Below are 11,161 nucleotides of genomic sequence, written 5' to 3'. Positions count from 1 at the left end.
GAATTTTTTATCGTTCCACCATAAGAGATAATCCAGATTTGTGTAAACATTCGAAACAGGAAAATGTTCGAGCTGGAAGGCGTAGACGGCAAGATCTATGATTGCAAAGATGGTGGGCATTCAAAGATAGAATAAGAAACATATTGATACATGCGGATAAAAATGGAAAAAATGAGTTTATGAATAATGAAAATAAAAACAAAAATTAAAAAGATAAAATGGATGAAATGGTTGATGGATAGAAGTTTGATGATGGATGATGGATAGATAATGTTGGATAGATGTTGATTGACTCTCTCTCAATCCGTGGATATTGATGAATCTCTAAATCTGTATCTCAGGACTCATAAATCACACAATGAACCTATGAACCACGAACTCAGTAGACTTCTAATGCTTCTTACAACTTATTAGAATCTAAAGAATACTCAAAAAAATCTTTGAAAATAAAATGCTTTGCATACTATTTTATTGATTAAAAAGTGATCTTATTTACAATTGTCGACCATGAACTTATATAATGCTCAAAAACAAGATTCTTAACGTTCAGAAAAGAAGAGAAAGGAAAAAAAATCAAAACTAAAAAAGAAAACAAAAATTAGCCGTTGGAGAGATTGTTGGAATTTTGTCTAGAGAGCTTGAATAATCTTGAATCTGGACGTTTTAAGGGATATCTGAGCATTCTTATCTGAGCTTTCTTACTGTTTTGAATGTGCTGATCACGTCCAGAAAGGAATGGGAAAAGAGCTGTTGGAGTTTGAATGCTTGAGACTCCAACTAAGGCAAGAATGGCCAAGAATAGATCCTCCTGATCCTACGCTTGCTGGTCCATGGTATGATGAAAAGAAATTTCATAGATAGTTAGATATATCTCCTGATGTATGATTCTCCATTAAAATTTCCTTGGAAAAGAAGAGATGGACCTTGAACTCCAGTTCTTGAAAACTCAGCGAGAAAGGCAAGTGATGACATATCCAACTCTAAGAGTCTCATCATAACAGTTCTAGGTTCAATAATATAAAGCGACGAAGAAGGAGATGGCTGCATACTGTGGCATATAAAAGTAAAATCAAGAAATCTGGTTCTAGAGAGCTTGTTAGGAAGACAAAAGATGTCAAGTCCAGGATAATAAGGAGCCTCATCGTGACAGTTTCAGGCCCATAAGTCTTAATGTGCTGCTGCGAAGAAGACGGTGAAACGGTAGGGTTTGGAGTGGGCAGTGCCGGGAGAGGATCAAAGGAGGGTAGACACAGATATGGCCCTTTCAGAATATTATTGATCATTATGGGCCCGATGTGTGTGCAAGCTTTGATGGTTGGTCTTTAGAGACACAATAAAAAGTAAGGTCCAACCACCATCCGTACGAAAGAAAATAGTAGAGATGTGTCAGGACGACAGATTGTGACTCTCTACTGAAGGGGTGTATCGCCAATGGAGGAATTGCAGCGGCTGATAGGATGGGGAGCGACGGTGCAGAGGGGAGGGATACGCAAGCGGAGGGCCTGAGACAAGATTCCAGCGCATAGTGCCTCCAGAGGAAAACCGCTGATCGCTTTCAAGCAGCGGCCAAGGGGAGAGGAGACTTGAGAGGCTGTGACGGAGTGGAAGAGAGGAGGTTTGAGAATAGGCGGGGGAGATACATAATGGGGTGAAAGAAGAGTTGGCTCTGCTAAGTGTGATTTTGTGGAGACGCAATTGAGGTGATGAGATGAGCCAATCCGGCAAGCCCACCCTCAGATTGAGTAGATTTGGTGCGTTCACTACCTATGAGCGGGAGAGAGACGAAGAGGAGATGAATGGAAAAGACAGCGAACACAAGGGGATGAACAAGAGAGACGGTGTTGACGGGAGGAAGAGCAATAGAGACGGAGACGTCGAGAGTAACATTGGAAGTGAGATAGCGATATTGACGGAAAACAAGTTGATACCAAAAAACGAGACAGAGAACCGGAGCGGAAGATGCGGACCATGAGAGCGACGGATCGGGGCAACACCGGCGAACGGAAATGCTGCCAGCATCAAGAAAAATAAGTGACACTATTGTCTCGAAAATCGTGTCAGGGAACAAATACACTAGATCGAATTCTAAAGTTTCTAGACAACTAAAAATAATCATACATTTTGAAAACTCGGTTTAAAATTTATTTATTTTGTTAAAATTTATAATATGCATTTTGAGCATAATAAAAAATCCAAAATATTTATAAATTTTATATAATATATCATAAATCCACAATAACCTATTATTCAAAGCAGTTGGTAATTATTTGTATGATTAATTTGAAAATAGAAAACAATTATTATATTAGTCTTCTTATTTTTTATTCATAAATATCTGCTATGTTTCTTAAAACAGCTATTAATTTTAAGCATGTCGTTCAGTCCATTCTCGAGCTCTCTGGTTAAATTGAAACTTGTTATTTTTGAAGAGCTCTCCAATCTCTGCCACAAGAGGATCATCTGGGTTTGGGTCCGCCAATAATGAAGTGATGGACAAAAGCACCTGTTTATTCATTTGTTAACTCTAAATAACTAAGGTAGTACTTAAATAGACGTGATAAATTATTTAATTTATAAATCAAATTTTAAACCTTTTTAAATGGTGTTACAAAAAAAAGAAAAAAAAAACCTTTTCAACCGTGAGAGGGGGACTCCACTTGTCTTTAAGAATGTCAAGGCATATCGATCCTTGAGAATTGATATTTGGATGATAAACCAGAGTTTTGAACGTAAACTGATAAATGTCAAAAATGAAACACATAAAACATATTTGTTTTAGTACTTAACACACTACAGATACAACCTTTTAAATTTCAATTTATTTTTATTTTAGATATAACCTTGGGTGCTGTAAAAGGATAATTTTTAGGAAATTTAATGTCGATGCTAAACATGCCTCCGGCGTATGGAGTACCATCTGGACCAGGAATCATCGCGTTCCATTTGAAGAAATCGTTCGAGTCTCTACCTAATATGTATCAATAAATAGCACTATTATAGGGGATAAACATGTTGCTCAAAAAAGGGGATAAACATAAAATTGTAATTATTGTGGTCTTAATATAAAGAAGACATTTTAATGCTGGTATATGCACTACCAAGACAAATTATGCATATTTATTTGCAAGAAAACAAAATACAATTGTGCTAACCTAATATGTTAACTTCACGCGTATATTATGCAAATATCATATGATATTATAATCCGATCGCAAACTATTTCACATGATTTATGCAGTTTGAATTTTTATTATCTATTTACTTTCGCTGATATGTAACCTTTGTGAATTGTTATGAAAAAAATACTAACCGATGCTGTACAAGGAGTCTTTCGAAGTCATATCTTTGAACTCTTTCTCGATCCGCTGCATTGCCTTTTTCTCTATCGACATCTTTACGATAAATCACAAATGTATTTCCTTTTTTCTCAAATGAAAAAACAAAGATAATTGTTGTTAGCACTATAGTACATTTGTGTTGTAATATATATGAACGACAATGTTCTAAAGATATTTGACACAATTTGAACAAAAAATGGATTGATAGCAATTACCTTTTTTTGTCACTGACCAATTACTTACTTGGAAGATGTCAGTATGAATTGTGTTGGAATCAAATGATGGAGCCTCGGGTTTATAGCTTTCACTTTCAGAAAATCGACCTAATAAATGTCTTCATAATTTAGAAATCCCATGCCAACTTAAAGCATGTTGATATCATCACTATTAATTAATAAATTAGTATAGTACATAAAAGTAAGAGTTAATCTGAGTAATTAAGTTTAATCCTTATACTTATCAATTTATTACTAGATTAACTCTAATTTTGTTTTTAGTTACTAGTTTATTTTGATACCTATTTTGTCTTTACTTCTTTTATTACATAAAGATTTTGCCATAGAACAAACTTATTTTTTTTTTTGTAGTCACAAACTTATGTTTGGTAGATTTATTTCTATTTATTCATAGATTTACTTAAATTTAACAGCTTTATCTTAACAAATTTCTCACGTTCTGACGACAAAATTATTTAACTATTATATAGATCTACTGATGATTCAACAGATTTAATATTTTGACTACAAATTTGTCTAATTTTGAAAGATTTATACATCATTGATAGGTTTATTTTCTTTGATCATAAAACACTTCAATTTGATAAATTTAATTGACATTCAATAGAGTTAATAATCTTTTGGACACTAGACACGTATTTTCTTCATGTTGACAGATTTAATTAAAACTTGATAGATTTATTTTTATTTTAGCCAAAAGTTTACTTCATTCTAATAAATTAAATTACGATCTGGGAGATTTATTTTTCCATTGATCATAGATTAACTTAATTTTAACAAATTTTATTTAGATTCAATAGATTTTTTTAGATTCAATAGATTTATTTATTCTTTTATCACAAATCTATACTATTATTTGTGAAGTGATTTTTCGTAATAGAGCTCTCACGTTAAAAGTTAGAGTGATTAATATCGATATTACCCTTAATGAATAAAATATATAATTAAACTAAAAATGAAAATGAAAATTAATTTATTTGATGATATAATTGATCAAAATTAATAATAGTAAGATTTATCCAAAATCTAAAAATATTTTATTTGCCAAGTGATTTTTCGCAACGAAGCTGTCACGTAAAAAGTTAGAGTGGTTAATATCGATACTACCATTAATGAATAAAATATATAATTAGACTAAAAATAAAAATAGCAAATTATTTGATTAAATAATTGATTAAAATTAATAATCGTAAGATTTATCCAAAATCTAAAAATATTTTAACATATAAATATGTGATTTTTCGCAACGAAGCTCACACGTTAAAAGTTAGAGTTACTAATATTGATACTATCCTTAGTGAATAAAATATATAATTAAGGTAAAAAATAAAAACAAAAATTAATTTATTTGATTAGATAATTGATTAAAATTAACAATAGTAAGATTTATCCAAAATCTAAAAATATTTTAAAATATAAATATGATTCATATGTGTATGTTGTGTTGTTATCTGAACTTTTCTAAAAATATTAAGTTGGAAACAAAAAGTATATAACTAAATATTAATCAAATAAAATTTTTAATTTTATACATTTGAATAAGAGAATATTAAGTGACTTAAAATATATAATTAAACTAAAAATAAAAACGAAAATTAATTTATTTGATTAATAATTGATTAAAATTAATAATAGTAAGATTTATCCAAAATCTAAAAATATTTTAAACTATAAATATAATTCCTATATGTATGTTGTGTTGTTATCTGAAAACATAAAGTATATAACTAAATATTAATCAAATAAAATTCTTAATTTTATATATTGTTCCCCTGTTTTGAAAATAATTTATTTTAATGGTTCTCGATACAAATTATTAAGGCCGCAACTGTGGGCAAAACACCTAATTTACTATATTTAGCCAAATTTGAATGGTTATACAAAACTGTAACAACCCATTTAAATCCAAAATATAATTTTAACCATAATCATGTAAAAAAGATTTGTAACATGACCATCTAAACTGAACATAAATTATGTAAACCCAAAAAAGAAAAGATTATACAAAAATTACATACACTATTTTGGTTAGAACGATTTGAATATCTCTCTCTATAATACTCTATAAGAGTTTGGCGGGGTGGTTTCGCGTGGAAGCTCACATATTTTTTTTTATGTCTCATGTCATTACATATTTGATTGATCAATAATTTTTTCTCTAAAATATTCAATAATTTTTTTTTTTCACGAACCAACACTTACCAAACACGTTTGACAACTCAAACCACATCAATTCAATTATTTATTAAGAAGCTTAAATCAAATCAAAACTGTAAAAGTGAAAGAAAAAAACAATTAAGCTAAGAAAGCTTCAAGTCCCACCTCCCGCGTATCTTTTATGCAACTCTCTTAAGCGTATCGTAATCCAAGGCATCATCCTTTTAAGCCCACACAAGTAAATATAAGCTACATTATCTAGAACCTAAAGTTCTCTTGATGGTCTTTTGAGTACTTCATGAACTCATCATCATAGAGAAGGATGTTCATGTTGGCCACACATAAGAAGAGCCAAGCTAAGCCGCCAAATCTGTAGTTTGGGACATTGGTGCAGAGACTCTTGTTGGAGATAATCATGAAGCTAACTTAGGCAGCAAGGTATACTAATCCTAAGAGAAATAGGATTATAGATAAGTTCCTAAGAGTTTAGGAATATTAGGATCTATATAAAGAGTTGCAAGAGTGTTGCAACCTTATTAGAGTTTTATAGATTGAGTTTGAGAGTCAAAGGTTTTTGAGTATTTCCTTTGAAGAGATTAATAAAGAGAGTTCTTTATCTGAGTTATATACAAGTCTTAAGACAATATTTGGTATCAGAGCCACAATCAAAAGTGAGAGAGATCGAGAACCATGGGGGATATCACTACCGTCACGGACAAGTTAAAGGAGGGAAGTTCATCTTCGATAAGATGTCCTATGCTGACCACAACCAACTACACGGTCTGGGCATTAAAGATGAAGGTCGTCTTGCAGTTACATAAAGTGTGGGAAGCTGTTGAAACAGAGAAAACCGAGGGAGAACAGAATATCATGGCAACCGCTCTGCTATTTCAAGCAATCCCTGAAGCTCTAGTTCTTCAGATCGGAAGCTTAGGGTCTGCAAAGAAGATTTGGGATGCTGTTAAAATTCGTCACGTTGGAGCAGATAGAGTGAGAGAAGCAAGGTTGTGTACTTTAAGAACAGAGTTTGACCGACTTAGAATGAATGACAACGATACCATTGACGAGTTTATTGGAAAGCTTTCAGAAATTGCTGCAAAATCTAGTGCATTAGGAGAAGAAATTGATGAACCAAAGAAGATAAAGAAATTTCTTTCAAGCCTTCCAAACAAAAGATATATACAAATCGTTGCTTCATTAGAACAACTCCTTGACCTAAACACTTCTAACTACGAAGACATAGTTGGGAGGCTAAAAGCTTATGAGGAGAGATTAAACGCAGCAGAGAAAGAAACACATGATCAATCTCAAAACAAGCTTATGTATGCTAACACTGATGGTCAAACAAACCGAGAGTATCATGGTGAGTACAGAGGAAGAGGTCGAGGAGGAAGAAATTATAACAGAGGGCGTGGACGAGGACGTTCATATTGGGATAGCCGAGATCCAACAAAGGTTGTTTGTTTCAGATGTGATAAGATGGGACACTTCGCTGCGACATGTCCTGATCGACTACTGAAACTACAAGAAACACAAGAAGAAAAGGAGGACGAGACGCATGAAGCTGATAATCTACTGATGCATGAGGTGGTATACTTGAATGAGAAGAATGTAAAGCCTAAAGATTTTGAGTCAAATTTGGATAGTGATAGGATCTGGTATCTAGATAATGGCGCGAGCAACCATATGACCGGAAACCGAAGCTACTTCAAGAAGATTGATGAAACTATCACAGGTAAAGTGAGGTTTGGAGACGATTCGAGAATCGATATCAAAGGAAAAGGATCCATATTATTTATCAGTGAGGATGGAGGAAAAAAACTACTTGCAGATGTGTACTTCATTCCAGCGTTAAAGAGCAACATCATCAGTCTAGGGCAAGCTACGGAGTCTGGTTGTGTGGTGAATATGAAAGGTAATGTTCTTACATTACATGACAAAGAGGGAAAGCTTATTACTCAAGCAAGTCGTTCACAGAACCGACTGTATAAAGTACCTATGGATATAGTTGATGAGAAGTGTTTAAAGCTTGCTATTGCCAATGAGTCAGCGAGATGGCATGCAAGGCTCGGTCATATTGGAGTCGAGACAATGAAACTCATGATACAAAAGGAACTAGTGTCAGGTATACCTAACATTAGCGTTGAGAAGGAAGCATGTGAATCATGTGCGTTGGGTAAACAAACCAGACAAGCATTCCCGAAAGCAACTTCGTTTCGAGCAGAGGAAACATTAGAACTCATCCACGGTGATCTGTGTGGTCCAATAACTCCAGCAACATCAGCAAGGAACAGGTACATATTTGTACTAGTAGATGATCACACAAGATACATGTGGACGATTCTTATGAAGGAGAAGAGTGAAGCTTTTGAAAAATTCAAAGCTTTCAAAACAATGATAGAGCAACAAACGCAGAAGAAGATAAAGACACTTCGGACAGATAGGGGAGGAGAATTTACATCGATAGAGTTTCAATGTTTCTGCGAGAAATCAGGAATTCAAAGACACTTAACAGCACCTTATACGCCACAACAGAACGGGGTCGTAGAAAGACGAAACCGAACGCTACTAGAGATGACTAGAAGCATTCTTAAACACATGAGGGTTCCTAATTATCTATGGGGAGAAGCCATTAGGCATGCTACATATCTCATCAACCGAGTTGGGACAAGAACACTGCAGTCCCAGACTCCGTACGAAGTACTAAAGGGGAAGAAGCCAAATGTGAAACACTTAAGAGTGTTTGGATGTATCGGATATACAAAAACAGAGACTCCTCATCTAAGGAAACTCGATGATAGGTCCAGGACCTTAGTACATCTGGGCACCGAGCCCGGGTCTAAAGCATATAGAATGTTTGATCCAACAAGCAAGAAGGTGATAGTTAGTCGAGATGTCATATTTGATGAGAGTAAGGGCTGGAAGTGGAATAACTCAGCGACAGACGAAGGAGTACCTGGAGAGTTCAGTATTAACTTCAGTGATTTCGGTAATCAAGGGATCAGAGAGGATGTGACAGAAGAAGGAGAGAGTCATGAAGACAATACTATTAATACAAAGCTAGAAGAGGATGATACAGAGCAAAGTGAGTCAGAACAGAGTGATGCAGAACAGAGTAATACAGAGCAAGGCGGGCTGAGACGATCTACACGTATAATTAAAACACCAAGCTATCTAAGTGATTATATATTACTAGGAGACACAGAAGGTGAACGCTTGTTACTACTTATCAACGAGGAGCCTTGGGATTTTACAGAGGCCGTAAAAGACAAAGTATGGAAGAAGGCGTGTGATGATGAGATTGAAAGCATCATAAAGAACAACACTTGGGACTTGGTTGAGTTACCAGAAGGAGCAAAAGCTATCGGACTCAAGTGGGTATTTAAAATCAAGCGCAACTCAGACGGAAGCATTAATAGGTACAAATCAAGGTTGGTGGCAAAGGGGTATATACAGAGACATGGTATAGATTTCGAAGAGGTGTTCGCTCCTGTTGCTCGTATCGAAACAGTGAGATTCATCATTGGTCTTGCAGCTTCAAACGGGTGGGAGATACATCATTTAGATGTCAAAACCGCTTTTCTTCATGGAGAACTAAAAGAAGATGTTTATGTCAATCAACCGGAAGGGTTTGTGATCGAGGGAAGCGAGAACAAAGTTTATAAATTGAAGAAAGCGCTGTACGGCTTAAGACAAGCTCCCCGAGCGTGGAACGAGAAACTGAACAACGTGCTTGAGAGGTTGAAGTTTACAAAATGCTCGAAAGAACCATCATTATACCATAAGCGTCGAGGAGGTAACCTTCTTCTGGTAGCCGTATACGTTGATGATCTCCTTGTAACAGGGTCATCTCTTGAGTTGATTGTTGAGTTCAAGAAAGAGATGTCGAAAGTGTTTGAGATGAGTGATCTTGGTCTCTTGTCTTACTACTTGGGAATTGAAGTATTGCAGCACAAAGATGGGATTACTTTGAAGCAGGAGAGATATGCAAACAGAATACTTCAAGAAACAGGGATGGAAGAGAGTAACTTAGTGCACGTACCAATGGACACAGGTCTCGTAATGTCAAAAGCTCAGGGTGAGGCAAGCGTTGATGAAACAGAGTTTCGAAAGAACATAGGATGTCTGCGATATTTGCTTCACACACGGCCTGATCTCGCGTTTAGTGTCGGAATGCTGAGTCGTTACATGCATCAACCCAAGACGTCTCATGCCATTGCGTTAAAACAAGTACTACGTTATCTAAAAGGGACTACGAGCTATGGTTTGACGTTCAAAAGAGCAAGCAAGATGGAGCTAGTTGGATATTGTGACAGTAGTCATAACATAGATGAAGATGATGGGAGAAGTACTACAGGGCATATTTTCTACTTGAATAATTGTCCTATTACATGGTGTTCTCAAAAACAGGAAACTGTTGCTCTATCTTCATGCGAGGCTGAATTCATGGCTGCCACAGAAGCTGCTAAGCAAGCCATTTGGCTCCAAGAGTTGCTCGAAGAAATCACAGAGACAGCGTGTGATCGGGTGAGGATCTGCATCGACAACAAGTCTGCTATAGCACTCACAAAGAATCCGGTATTCCATGGCAGGAGCAAACATATACACAAGCGTTATCACTTTATCCGAGAGTGCGTTGAGAATAATCAAGTCGATGTCCAGCATGTTCCAGGAGTAGATCAAAAGGCTGACATTTTGACTAAAGCACTTGGTAGAACCAAGTTCAAAGAGATGAGAGAGTTAGTTGGAGTTCAAGATGTGGCTAGCTTCAAGATTAAGGGGGGAAATGTTGGAGATAATCATGAAGCTAACTTAGGCAGCAAGGTATACTAATCCTAAGAGAAATAGGATTATAGATAAGTTCCTAAGAGTTTAGGAATATTATGATCTATATAAAGAGTTGCAAGAGTGTTGCAACCTTATTAGAGTTTTATAGATTGAGTTTGAGAGTCAAAGGTTTTTGAGTATTTCCTTTGAAGAGATTAATAAAGAGAGTTCTTTATTTGAGTTATATACAAGTCTTAAGACAATAACTCTGTTCTTTGAAGCACTACCACTCATATAGCACGAGGAATGTTATGGTTATTGCTAACCATAATTCTCTGACTAATTTCCATATCTTCCCTGTATCACCAGCCTTTCTCAAAATACCGATGAAGCATAGGTAATGCTCTGTTCATGATACCAACCGATAGTTTAAGGGAGTGAAGCTTCAGATTTTTTTGGGCTGGTCATACGCAACAATGTTTTGCGATTCGCATTCAGGGCTCAAGAGACGGAAAAACGTTGCATTTGATGTACTTACGCACAATGCCCCACACCCAACCCAAGGTAAAGTCCTTGATATTGTTATTTTTGTCGCCATAGTGAAGTCTGCTTAGAACCCATGACCAAGAGCTCTACCAACATTGAAAACAGCAGCGTCTGTCT

The 11,161-nt window shown here is 35.4% G+C and overlaps 1 protein-coding gene across 1 annotated transcript; it reads right to left on the bottom strand.

The window, feature by feature from the left end:
- Positions 1-2,365: 2,365 nt before the first annotated feature.
- Positions 2,366-3,392, bottom strand: LOC108860047 (probable ubiquitin-conjugating enzyme E2 31). Its single transcript, XM_018633955.1, has 4 exons — positions 3,311-3,392; positions 2,841-2,968; positions 2,630-2,734; positions 2,366-2,503 (listed from the first exon to the last, which is right to left on the bottom strand). Exons 1-4 carry the CDS (start codon positions 3,390-3,392, stop codon positions 2,366-2,368), a joined length of 453 nt encoding a protein of 150 aa, XP_018489457.1.
- Positions 3,393-11,161: the final 7,769 nt, after the last annotated feature.

This window comes from Raphanus sativus, chromosome 5 (assembly GCF_000801105.2).
Source record: "Raphanus sativus cultivar WK10039 chromosome 5, ASM80110v3, whole genome shotgun sequence".
Classification (NCBI taxonomy): domain Eukaryota; kingdom Viridiplantae; phylum Streptophyta; class Magnoliopsida; order Brassicales; family Brassicaceae; genus Raphanus; species Raphanus sativus.
This window is presented reverse-complemented; position numbering and strand designations above follow the sequence as displayed.

Coding starts and splice junctions, on each gene's coding strand:
- LOC108860047 (XM_018633955.1), bottom strand. CDS start 3,392: ATGTCGATAGAGAAAAAGGCAATGCAGCGGATCGAGAAAGAGTTCAAA. Junction 2,969..3,310: donor AGACTCCTTGTACAGCATCG/GTTAGTATTTTT, acceptor GATACATATTAG/GTAGAGACTCGAACGATTTC. Junction 2,735..2,840: donor ATCCTTTTACAGCACCCAAG/GTTATATCTAAA, acceptor GACATTTATCAG/TTTACGTTCAAAACTCTGGT.